Here is a 20,000-nt window from a genome sequence, read left to right as displayed (position 1 = left end):
TCCTGTCCCCTCACACCTCCTCCAGTCTCTCTCCCCAGCTGTCACTAGTCACCTGACTAAAATATTTAACCTCTCTCTTTCCTCTGGTATCTTTCCCTCCGCTTTTAAACATGCCATTATAAACCCATTACTGAAAAAACCAACTCTTGACCCATCCAGCGCTGCTAACTGCCGACCAGTCTCTAATCTGCCCTTCATCTCCAAACTCCTGGAACGCTTGGTCTACTTTCGCCTTATCTGCTATCTCTCTGCTAACTCCATTCTTGACCCCTTACAATCTGGTTTCCGCACTCTACACTCCACAGAAACTGCCCTTACTAAAGTCTCAAATGATCTCTTGGTGGCTAAATCGGATGGTAAATCCTCTCTCCTTATTCTTTTGGATCTCTCTGCAGCCTTTGACACTGTAGACCACAAACTCCTACTTAACATGCTCCACTCTATTGGCCTCAAGGATGCGGCTCTCTCTTGGTTTTCCTCCTATCTCTCTGACCGCTCGTTCAGTGTGTCATTTGCTGGTTCTACTTCTTCTCCTCTTCCCCTTGCTATCGGGGTTCCTCAGGGATCAGTCCTAGGTCCGCTGCTCTTTTCTCTCTACACATCCCCTATTGGACAAACCATCAGCAGATTTGGCTTCCAGTACCATCTCTACGCTGTTGACACCCAATTATATACCTCTTCCCGTGACATCACCCCTGCTCTAATACAGAACACCAGTGATTGTCTGTCTGCTGTCTCTAACATCATGTCCTCTCTCTATCTGATCTTTCCAAAACTGAGCTCCTTGTGTTCCCACCATCTACTAACCTCCCTAAACCTGATGTCTCCATCTCTGTGTGTGGCACTACCATCACTCCTAAGCAGCACGCCCGCTGTCTCGGGGTTATTTTTGACTCAGATCTTTCCTTTACTCCTCACATACAATCACTTTCACGCTCCTGTCATTTTCACCTAAAAAACATCTCCAGAATCCGCTCTTTTCTTACGGAGGAAACCGCCAAAACTCTCATTGTTGCTCTGATTCACTCTCGTCTTGACTACTGTAACTCATTACTAGTTGGTCTTCCCCTCACTAAACTCTCCCCTCTCCAATCTATCCTCAATGCAGCAGCCAGGCTCATCTTTATGACCAACCGCTACACCAACGCCTCTAATCTGTGCCAGTCACTGCACTGGTTGCCCATCCCCTTCCGAATAAAATTCAAACTTATTACTCTCACCCACAAAGCTTTCCACAGTGCTGCACCTCCTTACATCTCCTCCCTCATCTCTGTCTACCACCCTACTCGGGCTCTACGTTCTGCCAACGACCTTAGATTAAAATCCTCCATAATCCGAACCTCCCACTCCCGTCTCCAAGATTTCTCTCGTTCTGCACCCGTCCTCTGGAATGCGCTACCCCAGACAATCCGATTAATTTCCAATATCCACAGTTTTAAACGTGCCCTGAAAACACATCTATTTAGACAGGCCTATAACATTCCCTAATCTGACTCCTTTCCATGGCCCTCCTTTTAGATTAGTCATCAGAATAAGATTCCCTCCCACTCCTTCTCTTCATGTCCGTCATACACGGATACTGGCTGGTGACAGGCTCATGCAGCTTTATGTTACCACCGCATGTGTATAAAAATGGCCGGACCATTGTACAGAACAAACACTATTACACTTTGTGTCTCCCTTATGTCCTCATAGATTGTAAGCTCTTGCGAGCAGGGTCCTCACTCCCCAGGTTTGAATTGTAAATGAACTTTGTCACTATGTAATGTCTGATATTGTTTGTTTCATGTCCCCTCTAAATTGTAAAGTGCTGCGTAATATGTTGGCGCTATATAAATAAAGATTATTATTATTATTATTATTATTAAGTCTATATAGTGTGTGCGTGTAGTGTGTGTGTGTAAAGGATCTGCCAGGCACAACTTCTGTGTATACGCCCATAGGTAATCAGTCTGCACCTGAGTCTATGTCTCTGAGACTGACACCATCTTCCACCACTCAGGAAGGCAGGCTTAGGAGTGGGAGAGCCTATCGCAGCCTGGCCAGACGGAGCTAGCTCCCGCCCTCTGTCTATTTATATCCTGCCTTTCCTGTTCCTCCTTTGCTTGTGATTCTTCTCGTGTGGTTTCCTGGCCCAGCTACAGCTCCTTACTATTTGATCCTGCTCCATACTGACCCTGGCTTACTGACTACTCTCCTGCTCTGTGTTTGGTACCTCGTACACTCCTGGTTTGAGTCGGCTCGTTCACCACTCTTGTTGCTCACGGTGTTGCAGTGGGCAACTGCCCCATTTCCCTTAGCTTTGTGTACCCTTGTCTGTTTGTCTCGTGCACTTACTGAGCATAGGGACCGCCGCCCAGTTGTACCCCGTCGCCTAGGGCGGGTCGTTACAAGTAGACAGGGACAGAGTGGCGGGTAGATTAGGGCTCACTTGTCCGTTTCCCTACCCCCATCATTAAATAATCACAAGCCCATACACCTAGTCTACCCTGGTCCCTGACACTACTATGGACCCCCTTGAGACCCTGGCCCAGCAGATGCAGGGTCTCTCCCTACAGGTCCAGGCCCTGGCTCAGAGGGTCAACCAGCCTGACGCTACCATGGTAGTGCCCCTCACCTCACCTCTTGAACCCCACCTCAAGTTGCCTGACCGGTTCTCACGGGCCCGGAGGACTTTTCTCTCCTTCCGGGAGAGTTGTAGGCTCTACTTTTACTTAAAGCCTCACTCCTCAGGTTCTGAGAGCCAGCGGGTGGGTATAATTATGTCCCGGCTCCAGGAAAGGCCCCGAGTGGGCCTTCTCCTTGGCTCCTGACGCCCCTGAACTTTCCTCCGTTGATCGTTTCTTTTCTGCTCTTGGACTCATTTATGACGAGACTGACAGGAATGCCTTTGCCGAGAGTCAGCTGGTGACCTTACGTCAGGGTAAGAGACCTGTTGAGGAGTATTGTTCTGACTTTAGGAAGTGGTGCGTAGCTTCTCGGTGGAATGACCCTGCCTTAAGGTGCCAGTTTAGGTTGGGTCTGTCGAACGCCCTGAAAGACCTGCTAGTTAGCTAACCCTCTTCTGACTCCCTAGAACAGGTTATGGCTTTAGCGGTACGACTTGACCGACGTCTCAGGGAACGACAACTTGAACGTTTTTGTGTTTTCCCCTCTGACTCCCCCATGATGCCTCCCGAGGTCCCGTTGCTTCGCTCTTCCACGGAAGACTCGGAGGTACCTATGCAACTCGGGGCCTCCGTGTCCCCCCGACAACGTAGAGAGTTCCGCAGGAAGAATGGTCTCTGCTTCTATTGTGGGGATGACAAGCACCAAGTGAACACCTGTCCTAGGCGTAAGAATAAGCAGCCGGAAAACTTCCGCGCCTAAGTGATCATCGGGGAGGTCACTTGGGCGCACAGGTATTTCCCATAACTATGAAACGTAATAAAATCTTGCTTCCCTTTCAGGTCTCTTTTGGTGGTAGGTCTGCTACCGGCAGTGCCTTCGTAGATTCAGGGTCTTCTGCTAATATCATGTCTGTGGAATTTGCTATGTCTCTAGCTATGCCTTTGATTGATTTGGCTAAACCTGTCCCGGTAGTGGGTATCGACTCCACTCCTCTTGCTAATGGTTATTTTACACAGCATACCCCTGTTTTTGAACTCCTTGTTGGCTCCATGCATTTGGAGCAGTGCTCTGTACTGTTGATGCAGGGATTATCGTCCGATTTGGTTTTAGGCCTTCCCTGGTTGCAGTTGCATAATCCCACGTTTGACTGGAATACTGGGGAGCTTACCAAATGGGGTAATGAATGCTTGACGTCATGTTTTTCTGTTAATTCTATTTCTCCCCCTGAGGAGGTGAACACGCTACCTGAGTTTGTTCAGGACTTCGCTGATGTTTTCTCTAAGGAGGTCTCCGAGTGTTACCTCCTCATAGAGAATACGATTGCGCTATCGAATTGGTACCAGGAGCTAAGCTCCCTAAGGGTAGGATATTTAATCCTTCTTGTCCCGAACGTGAAGCCACGAGAGAGTTTATCCAGGAATGCCTGGCCAAGGGTTACATTCGCCCCTCTACTTCTCCGGTAGGTGCTGGCTTCTTCTTCGTAAGGAAGAAGGATTGTGGTCTTAGGCCATGCATTGACTACCGTAACTTGAATAAGGTCACTGTAAGGAACCAGTATCCCCTTCCTTTCATTCCTGATCTCTTTAATCAGGTTCAGGGGGCCCAATGGTTCTCTAAGTTTGATCTACGGGGGGCGTATAACCTTATCCGCATCAAAGAGGGGGATGAGTGGAAGACTGCGTTTAACACGCCCGAAGGTCATTTCGAATACCTCGTCATGCCCTTTGGGTTGTGTAATGCTCCTGCGGTCTTCCAGAATTTCATAAATGAGATTTTAAGAGATTACCTGGGGGTATTTCTTGTAGTGTACCTTGATGACATACTGGTGTTTTCCAAGGAGTTGTCCTCCCACATTGAGCATGTCAGGAAGGTGCTCCAGGTCCTTCGGGAAAACAAATTGTTTGCTAAAACCGAAAAATGTGTGTTTGGGGTACAGGAAATACCATTTTTGGGTCAAATCCTCACTCCTCAAGAATTTCGCATGGACCCCGCCAAGGTCCAGGCTGTGGCAGAATGGGTCCAACCTGCCTCCCTGAAGGCGTTACAGTGTTTCTTGGGGTTCGATAATTATTACAGGAGATATATTGCTAACTTCTCGGTCATCGCTAAGCCTCTTACGGACCTCACTCGCAAAGGTGCCGATCTCCTCCACTGGCCTCCTGAGGCTGTCCAGGCTTTTGAGGTCCTTAAGAAGTGCTTTATCTCGGCCCCGGTGCTGGTTCAGCCCAACCAAATGGAGCCATTTATCGTGGAAGTTGACGCATCCGAGGTGGGAGTGGGGGCTGTCTTGTCCCAAGGTACCAGGTCCCTCACCCATCTCCGTCCCTGTGCCTACTTCTCCAGGAAGTTTTCGCCCACTGAGAGTAACTATGATATTGGCAACCATGAACTCTTAGCCATTAAATGGGCATTTGAAGAGTGGCGCCACTTCCTGGAGGGGGCTAGGCATCAGGTAACTGTCCTTACCGACCACAAGAATCTGCCTGGAGGCTAAACCCAAGACAAGCTCGATGGGCGCTATTTTTTACCAGATTCAACTTTTTGGTTACCTATAGGGCTGGGTCTAAAAATATTAAGGCTGATGCACTGTCGCGTAGCTTCATGGCCAGCCCTCCTTCGGAGGAAGATCCTGCTTGTATTTTGCCTCCTGGTATAATCATTTCTTCTATTGATTCTGATTTAGTCTCTGAAATTGCGGCTGATCAAGGTTCAGCTCCCGGGAACCTTCCTGAGAACAAGCTGTTTGTTCCCCTGCAATTCCGGCTAAGGGTACTTAGGGAAAACCATGACTCCGCACTATCTGGTCATCCAGGCGTCCTGGGTACCAAACACCTCATTGCTAGAAACTATTGGTGGCCTGGGTTGCCTAAAGACGTTAAGGCCTACGTCGCCGCTTGTGAGGCTTGTGCTAGGTCCAAGACTCCTAGGTCCCGACCAGCGGGCCTACTACGTTCTTTGCCCATTCCCCAGAGACCTTGGACCCATATCTCCATGGATTTTATCACCGATTTGCCTCCATCTCAAGGCAAGTCGGTGGTGTGGGTTGTAGTAGACCGCTTCAGTAAGATTTGCCACTTTGTACCCCTCAAAAAACTACCCAATGCCAAGACGTTAGCTACCTTGTTTGTCAAACACATCCTGCGTCTCCATGGGGTCCCTGTCAATATTGTTTCGGACAGAGGGGTACAATTTGTTTCATTGTTTTGGAGAGCCTTCTGTAAAAAGTTGGAGATTGATCTGTCCTTCTCCTCTGCCTTCCATCCTGAAACTAATGGCCAAACTGAGAGGACTAATCAATCTCTAGAACAATATTTAAGGTGTTTTATATCTGACTGTCAATATGATTGGGTCTCATTCATTCCCCTCGCCAAATTTTCCCTTAATAACTGGGTCAGTAACTCGTCAGGGGTCTCCCCCTTTTTCTGTAATTTTGGGTTTAATCCACGGTTCTCCTCCGTTTCATCTGGTAGTTCCAACAATACCGAGGTAGAGGTCGTTCATCGGGAACTGTGCACAGTCTGGGCCCAGGTTCAGAAGAACCTAGAGGCGTCCCAGAGTGTACAAAAAACTCAGGCTGATAGAAGACGTTCTGCTAACCCCTTGTTTATGGTCGGGGATCTGGTGTGGTTATCGTCTAGGAACTTGCGCCTTAAGGTCCCGTCCAAGAAGTTTGCTCCCCGGTTTATTGGGCCGTATAAGGTCATTGAAGTCCTCAATCCTGTCTCCTTCCGACTGGAGTTGCCCCCATCTTTTCGAATACACGACGTGTTTCATGCCTCCCTCCTTAAACGCTGCTCCCCGTCCTTGGCTCCCTCGAGAAAACCTCCTGTTCCCGTTCTCACCCCTGAGGGGGTGGAATTCGAGGTGGCCAAGATTGTGGACAGCAAGGCTCCCTCCAGTACCTTGTCAATTGGAGAGGATACGGGCCTGAGGAGAGGACTTGGGTACCCGCCCGGGATGTTCACGCTGGGGTATTGGTCAGGAAGTTCCACCCTCATATCCCCAATAAACTAGGTCCACTTAGAAAGGGTCCGGTGGCCCCTCATAAAAGGGGGGGTACTGTAAAGGATCTGCCAGGCACAACTTCTGTGTATACGCTCATAGGTAATCAGTCTGCACCTGAGTCTATGTCTCTGAGACTGACTCCATCTTCCACCACTCAGGAAGGCAGGCTTAGGAGTGGGAGAGCCTTTCGCAGCCTGGCCAGACGGAGCTAGCTCCCGCCCTCTGTCTATTTATATCCTGCCTTTCCTGTTCCTCCTTTGTTTGTGATTCTTCTCGTGTGGTTTCCTGGCCCAGCTACAGCTCCTTACTATTTGATCCTGCTCCATACTGACCCTGGCTTACTGACTACTCTCCTGCTCTGTGTTTGGTACCTCGTACATTCCTGGTTTGACTCGGCTCGTTCACCACTCTTGTTGCTCACGGTGTTGCCGTGGGCAACTGCCCCATTTCCCTTAACTTTGTGTACCCTTGTCTGTTTGTCTCGTGCACTTACTGAGCGTAGGGACCGCCGCCCAGTTGTACCCCGTCGCCTAGGGCGGGTCGTTGCAAGTAGGCAGGGACAGAGTGGCGGGTAGATTAGGGCTCACTTGTCCAATTCCCTACCCCCATCATTACAGTGTGGTTTGAAGATATAGTGTGTGGTGTTAGTGTGAATTGTATATAGGGTGTTTAATCTCTAATTTTTTGTGTGCGAAATAATTTCCCACCCATAGAGCCCTCTGCAGTAAGTCAGATGCTCATAACTCCCCCCCTGCAGTATAATCTCCCCCATAGAGCCCTCAGTAGTTACTATACTGCAGGGGGGGGGGGTCAGTGCGTTTTATTGACTGTTGAGGGTTCTATAGGGGAATTACTCCTTCCCCCCCAGAGCCATAAGGGCGGATTTACACAAACGTGTAATGCGTCCGTGCAACGCGCGTGCTTTTCACTCGCGTCACACGGACCTATACAAGTATATGGGGCAGTGCAGACTGTCAGTGATTTTTGCGCAGCGTGAGTCCGCTGCGTAAAACTCACGACATCTCCTATATTTCTGCGTTTTTTGCGCATCACGCACCCATTGAAGTCAATGGGTGCGTGAAAATCACGCATGCCACACGGAGGCACCTCCGTGGGACGTGCGTGATTTGCTCAACAGCAGTAAAACTATGATTGCAAACAGAAAAGCACCACGTGCTTTTCTGTTTACAAGCATACAAACAGAGTGTCATAATGATGGCGGCTGCGCAAAAGGCACGCAGCCGCACATCATATGGTGATGACACACGGAGCTGTTAAGTGCCTTTTGAGCGCGCAAAACGCCGCATTTTTTGCGTGCGCAAAACGCACACGCTCGTGTAAATCCGCCCTAAGTGTCAGACGCTTAGACCCTCCCATAGGGCACTCAGCAGTCAGTCAGATGAACTGGGGAGGGGTGTCTGACTGCTTAAAGGGTAACTAACTAAACTTTTTTTAAAAAATTACATGTCATAGTGACATGTCAAATGTTCTAATCGGTGGGGGTCCGGGCACTGAGACCCCACCAATCGCTGAAACAAAGTGGCAGAAGCGCTCCGGTGAGTGCTGTGCCACTTTGTTTCTGATCGTCTTTCCTCTGATAGCCGAGCATGCGGTGTATGGGCACAACAGAAAGTCTATGAGTCCGTACACCGCGCCGAGGAAACACAATCAGAAATGAAGTGGAACAGCGCTCACCAGAGCACTCCTGCTGCTTTGTTTTAGTGATCGGTGGTGGTCTCAATGCTGGGACCCCCATCGATCAAAACTTCTGACATATCACTCTCACTATGACACGCCAAATGTTTTTTAAAACTTTAGTTACCCCTTGGGGACTGAATTTATTGGTTTGAGTTAATGTATGGGCCTGGGTCTTAATTTGCTTAGGGGTCTAGGGTATAAGACAATTTATGCTGTTTATTTCTGAATTTTTATGTTGCTATAGACATTGAAAATGGCTACAGAATCAAGGGGAAAAGATTTCTCATCAGGAAACTCTGCAGTCATCAGGAGAAGTCGCCATAGCGGTCTGTGTCAGATGGAGAAGAAAAGAGAACGACCCATCAGTGAAGACATCTCCTGTGAGTCATTGCATTTATAGATCTGTCACCTCTCCTGACATGTCAGTTATCGGAAATCCTTGTATTCCACATAAAGTCTTTGTGTACCCAGGACTAATAGACAAATGCGTGTTACCATTCCCCTTGTCAGAAGGATATGTCCCTACACAGTGTGATACTGTCAGCGATGGTTGGAGACTGTCAGTATGTAGGGACACAGCCCTTTGACAAGGGGAATCGTAGCACTCATTTGTCAATGCTCGCACAGAAAGGTGGTGTTTAATATAGACATGACGTGGCAGGGCGGTGGTGGAGATGGGGGCCCAAGCTTGTGAAACAGCCCAGGGACCCATGGTTTACTTAATCCGCCACTGGACACAGACTGTGGGTATATGTTGTTGCCACTAAGAAACTTGACATGAAGAAATAAAAAAGTAGTCCCTCCCCTTTCTCACAGGAGAAGCAGATACATGGTAAGAAAATGTGTGTGAAACAATAGAGAAGAATCCCTCAAACTGATAACCAAGAACAAAAAACATGGATGAACAAGGAATCTGACCTCCAGAAGGAAAGCAGTGACAGAAAGGTAAGTCCGCAAGGCTCGAACAACATCCTGTTTGTGGAGGGACTCGCAAAATTATGTTCTCATTCATGTGAAAAGCCGAAATAACCTTAGTCAGAAAAGATGGCACCATGCGGGGCACCGCCTTGTCCTGATGAAGTCATAAATGGAGAATGGCAAAATAGAGCCTTTAATTTAGAGACCCTGTGGATGGACGCACTGCGACAAAAAAAGCTTTCCAGGATAGAAGACGAAGGAAGATTTCTTGAAAGGGTTCAGCCGAATGTAAGACCTCCAAAACCAAATTGAGATCCCAAGAAGGAATCGAAGGACGATAAGAGGGAACCGCATGAGCCGCCCCCGGCAGAAAAGTCTTGACGTCAGCCTTGGATGCCAATGGCCGAACAAGTTGTGTAGTGCAGACACCTGTCCCTTTTGGAAGCTGTGTATAAAGCCTTGATCCAAGCCACTCTGCAGAAAAGAGAGAATTCTAGACAGAGAAAAATGCAATCAAAAGTAGGTCTTCCAGGTACAATGGTAAGTGCGGGCTGAAGAAGGCTTCCTAGCCTTAAGCATAGTGAGAATAACACTCTCCAAGAGACCACGAGCCCTCAGTACAGCGGCCTCAACAGCCACGATGTTAAAACGTAGCGACCTTAAATTCTGGTAGAAGAGAGACCCCTGAGAGATAATGTTGCTAAAAGAAAATAAATAAAAAACACAGAGCGCACATAGTGCATCACACAGTAAAAAGGAGAGGTGGACAAGAAGATGATCAGTTCTGCTGACCTGATCACGTTGTGCTAAGAGCACAACATCCAATAGTGCATATATCGAAATGATGCTGCAGCCTGGGTTCCGTCTGGATCGCGATCGTCCAGATGCAATAGCAGAAAAAAACGGATATATCACCCTGGCGCTGCTAGGAGTTCTTTAAGGAGTTTTTAGGTTGTTCAAAGAGTCAAGGATCCTACAACTCTTATTTCCATATGCTTTATTTGTATAAGATACAACATGTTTCGAGGCCCAGTTTTTGGTACAAATACATTATCGTTTAATTTTTATAAATTTTTATTTTAGCGAAAATGCAGAAAAAAAGCAGTTCCGCTGCAGTTTTAATATTATTTTTTTTTACGCCATACACAGATCATCATAAATAATACAACAGAACCAGGAAAGTTGGAACCAGCGCTGGGAGTGTAGTTTCAGTAAAAACGGAAATCAAGTTTCCAAGTTTATTAGTCTCGGTTAAAATCGAAGCACAGGGGCTACGAAAGAATAAAGTGACAGGTAGGTACAGTCCAGAGTACAGAGAGAAGGAGAGAAAAGGCGGTAGCCTACGCGTTTCAGACCTTCGCTAGGTCCTTAGTCATGGATTATCATAAGCCATGACTAAGGACCTAGCGAAGGTCTGAAACGCGTAGGCTACCGCCTTTTCTCTCCTTCTCTCTGTACTCTGGACTGTACCTACCTGTCACTTTATTCTTTCGTAGCCCCTGTGCTTCGATTTTAACCGAGACTAATAAACTTGGAAACTTGATTTCCGTTTTTACTGAAACTACACTCCCAGCGCTGGTTCCAACTTTCCTGGTTCTGTTGTATCTTCTGCGTGTGCCGACACGAGGATCCGTGCTGCTGACTCCTATATCCTTCCTGTGACAAGGTGAGCTGGAGGAGTTCCTTCATATTTTTTCCGTCATAAATAATGTTATACATTTGTTGTACAGGTTGTTACAGTCGTGGCGATACCAAATATGTCTATATTATTTCATGTTTTGGATCTTATATTTTTAAAAGTTTATTTATTATAAAAAATGTGTGTTTCTGTGTATTTTTTTTACTTTTTATTTATTTATTTATGATTCATTTTTTTTTACATTCATTTAACTTTTTTTTTTAATCCCATAAAGGGATTTATCATTTTGATTTTTATTTTGTAACTGTAATGTACTGGCATAGATCTATATGCCAGTACATTAGACTGATTGTACACAGGCAGTTGTTAGGGCATACCTCAGTATGCCCTAACAACAGGAAATATGTTCAGACAGCTCTGGGGTCCTTCATTGGACCCTGGGCTGTCTGGCCATACGAGTTGTGAGCTTTGATCGCGTCACAGTTATTTTCTGTGACGCGATCAATGTGCAGTCCCGCCTCTTTGAACGCCGCGATCAGCTTTCATCGCGGCGTTCAAAGGGTTAACGGCGGAGAGAAGATGTTTCTCTCCTCTCCGCTGTCAGAGCGGGGCCGTGGCTGTGTATTACAGCCGTTGCCCCGCTCTCGATCGCGCGCGCAGACGCTAACAGACGGCTGTCACACAGGACGAGTATGCTCGTCCTAATGCGCGAAGTGCTCGCCGCTCAGGACGTGCATACTCGTCCTGTGTCGGCAACCAGTTAAGGTATAATCAAAATCCAAGACAATCAAGGTTATGTGAATGGGAAAGGCAGAATATATGTCCAAAAGAGGATTACAATAGGTGTAAAGGGGGTGTTACACAGGACGATTATCGGGCAGACGAGCGTTAATATAACGCTCGTTGCAAACGCTCGATCATCTGCTGGTTGTATCGTTTGAAAAAAGTAAAAGATTATCATTGTCGGCAGCACATCTCCCTGTGTAAACAGGAAGATGCGCTACCGACATGATGATAATGTATGGAGATGAGCAATTGTAGTAACGACCGCTCGTTGATCAGCGCTCGCTGCACCGGCCGAGTGTCGGTTGGTGTAAAAGGGACTTAAGAGCAAATCTATAAATGTGTAAAGGATAAAAAATAGGAGTAAGCTATTAGAAACCATTGATAAAATAGTATGATCATAGTTAAAATATAGTAAAATAACTGCGTTATCTTCGTAGGTAAAGATATGCACAGATTAAAACAAACATGGACAACACATCAAACACTTGCAATACAGGATCCAAAATCAAAAGTTGGCAAACGATCACAGTGATCGTTTTCTCATAATTGTATGGTTGATGTTGGAGAAATGTGGGGCCGTGATCAAGATGTAGAGAAGTGAGGTTCCAATCCCTGATGTCACTCGGTTTAATAGAATCATATCAGAGCGGAAAAGCCAGTTTATTTGTATATGGTTGAAGACATTGGTACCCCGTCGGAAGGATGTATCTACATACTATCTAAACGTCTGGTCTGAGTTGCAATAACCTTTAACCTTATGACAAGACATTATGATATAACCCCTTGCAAGGGGCTCCTTTTACCATTTGTATTTTACCTGAGGAAGTGGCCGGTCTGGCTTCGAAACGCATTGTATCTTATACAAATAAAGCATATGGAAATAAGAGTTGGAGGATCCTTGACTCTTGGAACAACCTAAAAAGTCCTTAAAGAACTCCTAGCAGCCCCAGGGAGATATCCGTTTTTATCTGCTATTTCTTCTTTTGAGAGAGAAGGTTGGGACGGAGAGGCAAGGGCCACTGGACATCAGCCAGCAAGAACACGAGGTCCGTGTACCAACGACGAGGTGGCCAATCTTGGGCTATCAAGATGGCTGGAATCTCCTCGACCTTGAGACGTCGGAGGAGCCGAGGCAGAAGAGGAAAAATATATAGGAGGCTAAAGTGAGACCACTGTACCATGAGAGCATCCCCAGTGTAGGCCTCAGGATCTCGGGCTCGAGAGATGAAGTAGGGAACCTGAAGATCAACTCTGGAAGCCACCAGGGTCCACATCCAGACAACCCCACCTAAGACATATTTGGTCGAAGACCTCCTGGTGAAGACTACTCCAGAGGATCCACCTTTTCGTGACTGAGGAAGTCCGCGACCCAGTTTTCGACCATGGGAATGTGTATTGCCTTCTGAGCAGGAACGTGAGCTTCACCCCCAGGCCAGTAGCTTTGCGACCACAGCCATTATCGCCACGTTGCATGTGTAACCCTGGTGATTTCGATAAGCCAAAGCCATAACATAGTTAGCTCACACCCGCACTGGATATCCGGACAGCAACAATGTCCAGTGCAGCAGGCAATGAAATATGTGCCTCAACTCCTGAAGGTTTACGAGAAGGAAGGATTCCGATGGAGGCCACAGCTCCTGAGTCGTGAGGGTCTGAATGGTGCCCCCTCAGCCCTTAAGACTGGCAACTGTGGAGAGGATCAGCCAGTTCAGTGGAAGGAACAAACGACCCCGGGAGAGATCCACCTAGAAAGTGAGTGATGGACTGTGAGGGGAAGGATGAATTTCAGATCCAGGAAGTCCAGGTAGCATTCCACCAGGAGAGGATCGCCTGCTGAAGAGCGAACATGTGGAACTGCACAAAAAGAATGGTTTTCGAGGCCACCAAGGATCGGTGGTCGCTCTGGAGGAAGGAAGACTCTTGCAGACAGAGTGTCAAAGGTGACGCCCAGAAACAATCTTCTGGAAGGGAGACAGGCAAGATTTGGAGTGGTTGATAAGCCAACCGAACTGACTAAGGGTGATCTTCAGCACCGTCTTGTTGTCTTCCCTGGAGGGGGACTTGGTGAAGGGACTTGGGCATCATCACGTCAGAAAGAACCTTCATAAAGACTCTTAGTGACCAGAAGAAATGGAAACATGAGAAAACTTCTTGTCCGTGTGTTTCTATTCTTTAAAGACAATACTTTCAAGTTCAGAATGGGCTGGAAAGACCGCTTGGGAACGTTGAGAATGAAGATAGGAAATGGAGTCAGTTGAAGCAGAAGGCGCTAAATCAGTGACCTGTAAGGTGTCACGGACAGCTCTATTAAGCACCTCCACAGAAGTGGGGAGAGGGCTAGATCCCTTGCCAACTGAATCAGAGTTTGAATCAGTTCGCCCTCCGACAGAAACTCTTTAGAGAGATAAAAAGTACCGGACATAACCTCCGGTGGGGGAGGTGAGACAGAAGATGCCAGTGAAAGTGAAGGCAGATGAGCAGACCTGGTCTGCTTTTCGGGTCTGCCATGAAAAGACATGGACGTAGAGGCAAGGTGATGACAACTAGAACAAGAATCCAGGGGAGGGCGAGTAGGAATCATATTCGCTAGGTTATCGACAGTTCTAAAAAAAAGCTATGGGGCCCATTCCGAATCCAGACCCACCATACCAGGCATGAGCAATACTGGGAGTGGGAGGGGTTGAGAAGCCGCAGGCTTTTGGCCAGGAGGCCGGCATGCATTACATAAGGAAGCATACTGACCACACGAAAACTTAGTAATGCATTTGGAACATGCATAATAAATTGTAATGGTTGTCTGTCATGAGTGAACTCCCTTAGTATCAGACATGCAGTAGAGGGGGTTACTAAACCACACACAGTATTAGTGGGAGTAGCGAAACCAATAGAACCACTCAGTATTGCACAGCAATAGATACTCCCTTTGGGGAGTAATAGCTGCGTTTACCTAGTTCTGACAGAAATAAGAACACACTCCTACAGGGAGTAAGCCCAGGGACCAAAGCTGGGGGACCTATAGGGGAAGAAGAAATAGGCCAAGGGCCGGTCCTGCCTGGTTTCAGAGTGTCTGTGTGTGTGTGGGTTAAAACTCACCATCCAGCGCAGTGCTTTCTTTCCTCCATCTCCCAGATGAGTGACCAGCAGGAGCGGACTTTGTCCCACTAGTTTACATAGGCAGGGTGGAAAACGGTGCATTTTTAATACGACACCATCCACCCACTAAGGAGGGGACAACAGGGAGACTATGTCAAACCTGTGTCCGATCTTTCTTGCTGAAAATTAAAAAGAAAACAAACAAAAAACCTGGCATTAGCAGAAGTGTCTGCCTCCTACGGACACTAAGCTAAGATTGAAAAACTCACTGTCTGTGGGCAGGGTATATCCTGTACTTAGGGGCTATTTAATTTCTTAGTGTCAAGCCTCCTAGTGGAAACAGAATATACCCACGTTCTGTGTCCCCCCAATGTAACAAACAAGAAAAGGTCACATGCATGGATGAAAAGATATTATAATTAATTTGCATAATACTTTCCACCGTTTTTTTTCTTGCAAATAATTTATTTTTATATCAAAATAGTTAAGACTGAATAGCCACTTTATTAGAGCTTCCCTGTTTGGAAATTAGACACGTGACCCCGGAGTACAGGATAAAATCAAGTAAGCAGTTTTCGGGGGACCTGTTTCAGTGTGAATCGACATTAGAATGGGAAAATCAAGCAATCTGAGCAACTTTGAGCGAAGTATGGCCAGTAGCTGGGGCCAGTATTTCAAAAACTGCTATTCCTTAGCATGGATGGGCAATATTAGCAGAAAACCAGTTCACGTGCCATTGCCGTCTAAGGAAAACAGAAAATAATGACTTAAGCGGGCAAAAGATCACAAATATTGGACACTGAGCAGTGTAAAAACATTGCCTAGTCAGATGAGTCCAGATTTCTCTTTACCATGCTAATTGGAGGGTGGAGAAATCGCACAAGCAGCATGAATCGATCCACCCTTCCTGTCGGATGTCAACAGTTCAATCTGGTGGATTTGGTGTAATGGTGTGGGGAATGCTTTCTTGGCATACTCTGGGTCCTCTGATATGTGTGAATTAACGTTTGAACAGTAGGACTAACCTAAGCATTGTGGGCAACCAAGCTCACCCCTTAATGGCAACTGTTTACCCTATAGCAGAAGTCAATTTTTGCAGCAACTGCGAGAAGCTACCATATGTGGGCCAATATTCCTGCAGAAGAATTTACAACATCTAGTGGAATCTATGCCGCGACAAATGTTTGCAGTTCTGAAGGCCAAAGTTGATCCAACACGCTACATGGATGATTGTGTTTAATAAAGTGGCAATGTACTATATATTACGGTTATGAACATTTCATGAACACTTACTTTCGATTTTTCTTCCAAAAGTAACCAGTAAACGCTGTCAGCACAAGTGCAGCACAAATACCACCAATCACTCCAACCTTCAGCCAGAAATCTGAAGTTTTACAGATACTAATAGTCTGAGGTGGAAGATCAATACCCCCAACACACAGTCGTGGTGTATGCCAAACTGCAGTTGTTTTCTGAAACAAAAAACAGAATTGGTAGAGGGAATATAATCATATACAAATATAGTAAAATAAAGTAAAAAAAGTTTAGTAAAAAAAAAAGTCTCTCCCACCACCCAAAAAAATGTTTTCAATAAAAATTATATTATTGTTTAAAAATAGTACACCAAAATATGTTTGGTATCGCCGCAATCTCAACAACCAATAGAATAGAAGTTGCCCACACGGTTTACAATGTTGAAAAAAAATTCTCAAAAAACAATGGCGGAATAGCTGTTTTTTTTTCTTCCAAACTCCCCCACCCAAAAATGTATAAAAGTTAATATATTAAATATACCCAAAAACGATGCCATTAAATAATACAACTCATCCCACAATAAAAAAACACAAGTCATCATACAGCTAACATTGATGAGAAAAAAAATAAGTTATGGCTCTTCGAATGCAGCGATGAGAAAAAAAAATAAAAAATAGATCACTTGGGACTAAAGAAATTGTATTGTTAATTTTTGTTCTGTTTTTGTTTTTATCATTCCTTTTATTTATTTAAAAAACATTTTTTTTCAACTAAAATGAGATAACATATATATGATATACCATAATGCTCTGTCATAGCTATATGGCTGATATTAGGGTATGTACATAGAGGTTGGATACGCTGTGGCATAGTACACAGTGTATCTGACCTGGAACATGCAGGGAATTTCGTCCGAAAGACAGCACCAAATTGTGCTGATTTTTCTCCGTAATCGTCACAGCGTAAAACAGAGCAGAAGTCAATACTATTCATGGACGATGCCATAGCGACATGTTCCTACTCCCCACCTCCGGTTTCTAACTTCCTGTGATGATGCTACAGCCTATGTGACCATCACAGCCTTTGATTGGCTGCAGCAGTCACATGGGATGAAGCATCATCCCAGGAGGCCAACAGCACGAAGAACAGCCAGCGGGAGCTGTCGCTGTGCCAACGCCAGGGAAGTATAGACTTTTTTAATTCAATCTAAACAGGAAAAACTTTTACCTCCATATTGTACTAACTGGGAAAAAAACGCGACAACAGTGCAACAATTCCATAGTGGTTTTCTCAGCGGATTTTTGTTCGATTTTTCGCAATGAAATCCGTTGCGTAAATTTTGCCCCTTATGCACATACCTCTTACATGCTACTAATTAATGCATTTATTAATATTTGGCATAACAATGATACCTTTTTTACCCCTTCACGCACCTTGACGTAGCTGCGGGGGGTGAAGGACAAAGCGGGCTCACACTTCATATGCTGCAGGTGTCCGCTGTGTATAACCCCGACACCCTGCACTAACGGCCAGGAACAGCGATCACTCGGTTCCTGGCCGTTTAACCAATTAAATGCCGTGGTCAATAGAGACCACAGCATCTAAGCCGTTAGAAAGAGGGGGACAACCTCCGACAAGGGGTGCCGATGGTTGTCATGGCAGCCCGGGGACCTAATGAGGGCCCACAGTTCTGCATTCTTTCTGTTTCTGTTAAGCCCTGCCTCTGGCAGAGAAGCCTGTAAAAATGGCAATATACTGCAATACTTAGGTTTTGCAGTGTATTGAACCTGACGATCGCTGGTTCAAGTCCCCTAGGGAGACTAATAAAAAGTGTAAAAAAAAGTTCAATCGAGTTTTCAGGAGTGAAAAAAAACGAATAAAAAAAAAGTTTTCTAATTTTTTTCCTTGGTATCGCCATGTCTGTAAAAACCCCCACCAGAATTGCTATTTTTTGGTCACCTTAGCTCTTAAAAAACGTGTAATAAAAAGTAGTCAAATAGTTGTATTTACCCAGAAAATGGTACCAATAAAAACTACAGCTCGTTCTGCAAAAATTAAGCCCTCACACCGGTCAATTGACAAAATTAATAAAAAAGTTTTGTCTCAGAACGTGGTGAAACAAAAAATTACAAATACTTTTTTCTTTATAAAAGTACTAGAACATAAAAAAATATATCAATTTGGTATGGCCGTAATTATATTCAGCCACAGAATAAAGTTAAGTTGTCGTTTTACCACACAGTAAAAGTCGTAAAAACGAAACCCAAAAAACAATGGAGGAATTACAGTTTTTTTTCAGATACAACCACACAAATAATTTGTTTTCAGTTTCCCAATACATTATATGGTATTTTAAGTAGTACCAATATAAACTACAACTCATCCTGCAAAAAATCAGCCGTCACACCACGCCATTGATGGAAAAATATAAATGTTATGACTCTTGCAACGAGGGGGGTGAAAAATAAAAAACACAAAAAAATGACTCTGTCCTGAAAGGGTTAAAAAGACAATGCACGGAAAACAAAAAAATAACAATGCCATTTTTCATTTACGTACCTGGATACCATGCTGGCACACACCTGTGATGATATGGAAGTCATTCTCAGTACAGAGAGGACATGCCTGTTCTGTCTCCCACAGAAAATGAAATACACAACCATCACAGGTTCCTTCTGGGCAATTACTGCAACGAGAAGATAATGTTATACAGTCCCATTAGATTGTTTTACTTTATTTAGTGTTAATTGAGATGAATGCAGCAGGATTTCAAAATTCTAATGGCTGCTAACCTTTCACTCCCCCAAGCTTACAATATATGTTTAAGTGCTTAAAACCTTAACTAGAAAGAATGGGGTTGAATCCAGCACGGACAGTTATTTTAAAATGGAAGAACTGTTTCCAAGTTTAATGGGCCAGTATGTTTGGCAGGTTAAAATCAGGAGTAAGGAGCACGGTGTGACATCCTGATATAATGGAGAAAAATTGTGGTAGTGGTAGATAGAGAGCCTACGCGTTTCAGACGCTCCAAGCGTCCTTAGTCATGGAATTCACTGTCGAGGGTGCTGAAAGAGTTACTGCCGATCAGTTAACTCTTTCAGCACCCTGGACAGTGGCTGACGTCGACTAGCCTCATCTCTATGATGGCGGCTGCGCGAAAATCACGCAGCCGCGCATCATACACTGATGACACACGGAGCTGTCAAGTGTCTTTTGCGCACGCAAAACGCTGCGTTTTTTTGCGTGCGAAAAACGCACACGCTCGTGTAAATCAGGCCTAAATCTGACAGGCAATCTCCAGGGCAGACCTGGGGGCTGTTAGGGATCTGCCAGGTACTTCATCTAGGTATACTCCTGGGATTAATCAATCCACACCTGAGGCCAGACCTGTTCGACTGACACCATCTCCCACCAACCAGGGTGGCAGGCTCAGGAGTGGGAGAGCCTATCGCGGCCTGGTCTGTCGGAGTTAGCTCCGCCCCCTGTCCTTTATTACCTGCCCTGTTCTCTCCCTCAGTGCTTGTAATTCTTTTGGATTCCTGGCCCCACTGCTGCTTGCTCCAGCCTGCTTCTGCCGTGCTTCTGCCTTGCTGCAGTTCTGCTTGACCTGCTTTGCTTTGCCCCTGGCTTGCTTCTGTCTCCGTGCCCGCTCGAGTGTACTCACTTCGTCCTGGTCCTGACTGTTCGTTCGCCGCTCCGTTTCCTCGTGGCGTTCCGTGGCTACTGCCCCTTCCCTTGCGTGTTCCCTGTTTGTTTTCCTGTGCACTTAGACAGCGTAGGGACCGCCGCCCAATTGTACCTCGTCGCCTAGGGCGGGTCGTTGCAAGTAGGCAGGGACAGGGCGGTGGGTAGATTAGGGCTCACTTTCCCTTCACCTCCTTCCTGCCATTACAGGGGCTTTTATCAAGCCCCCGGCTGCCATGACACCCCATCAGAGACCCATTATTGCATTTGCGGGCCACCGATGGGTGACAGGGGAAGCTCACTCACTCTGTAA

General features: G+C 45.9%; 1 protein-coding gene across 1 annotated transcript in view; it reads right to left on the bottom strand.

Annotated features, from left to right (window-relative positions):
- ELAPOR1 (endosome-lysosome associated apoptosis and autophagy regulator 1) overlaps positions 1-20,000 on the bottom strand; it is a 271,583-nt gene that overhangs the window by 20,264 nt on the left and 231,319 nt on the right. Inside the window, exons 17-18 of the mRNA XM_075853543.1 lie at positions 18,563-18,689; positions 16,043-16,221 (exon numbers count right to left, since the gene is read on the bottom strand). Of these exons, the coding sequence (XP_075709658.1) occupies positions 16,043-16,221; positions 18,563-18,689 (306 nt within the window). The remainder of the gene's footprint in view (positions 1-16,042; positions 16,222-18,562; positions 18,690-20,000) is intronic.

Source organism: Rhinoderma darwinii, chromosome 2, assembly GCF_050947455.1.
Source record: "Rhinoderma darwinii isolate aRhiDar2 chromosome 2, aRhiDar2.hap1, whole genome shotgun sequence".
In the NCBI taxonomy this organism is placed as follows: Eukaryota; Metazoa; Chordata; class Amphibia; order Anura; family Rhinodermatidae; genus Rhinoderma; species Rhinoderma darwinii.
Note: the sequence above shows the minus strand (reverse complement) of the source record. Positions and strands in the feature narration are given on the sequence as shown.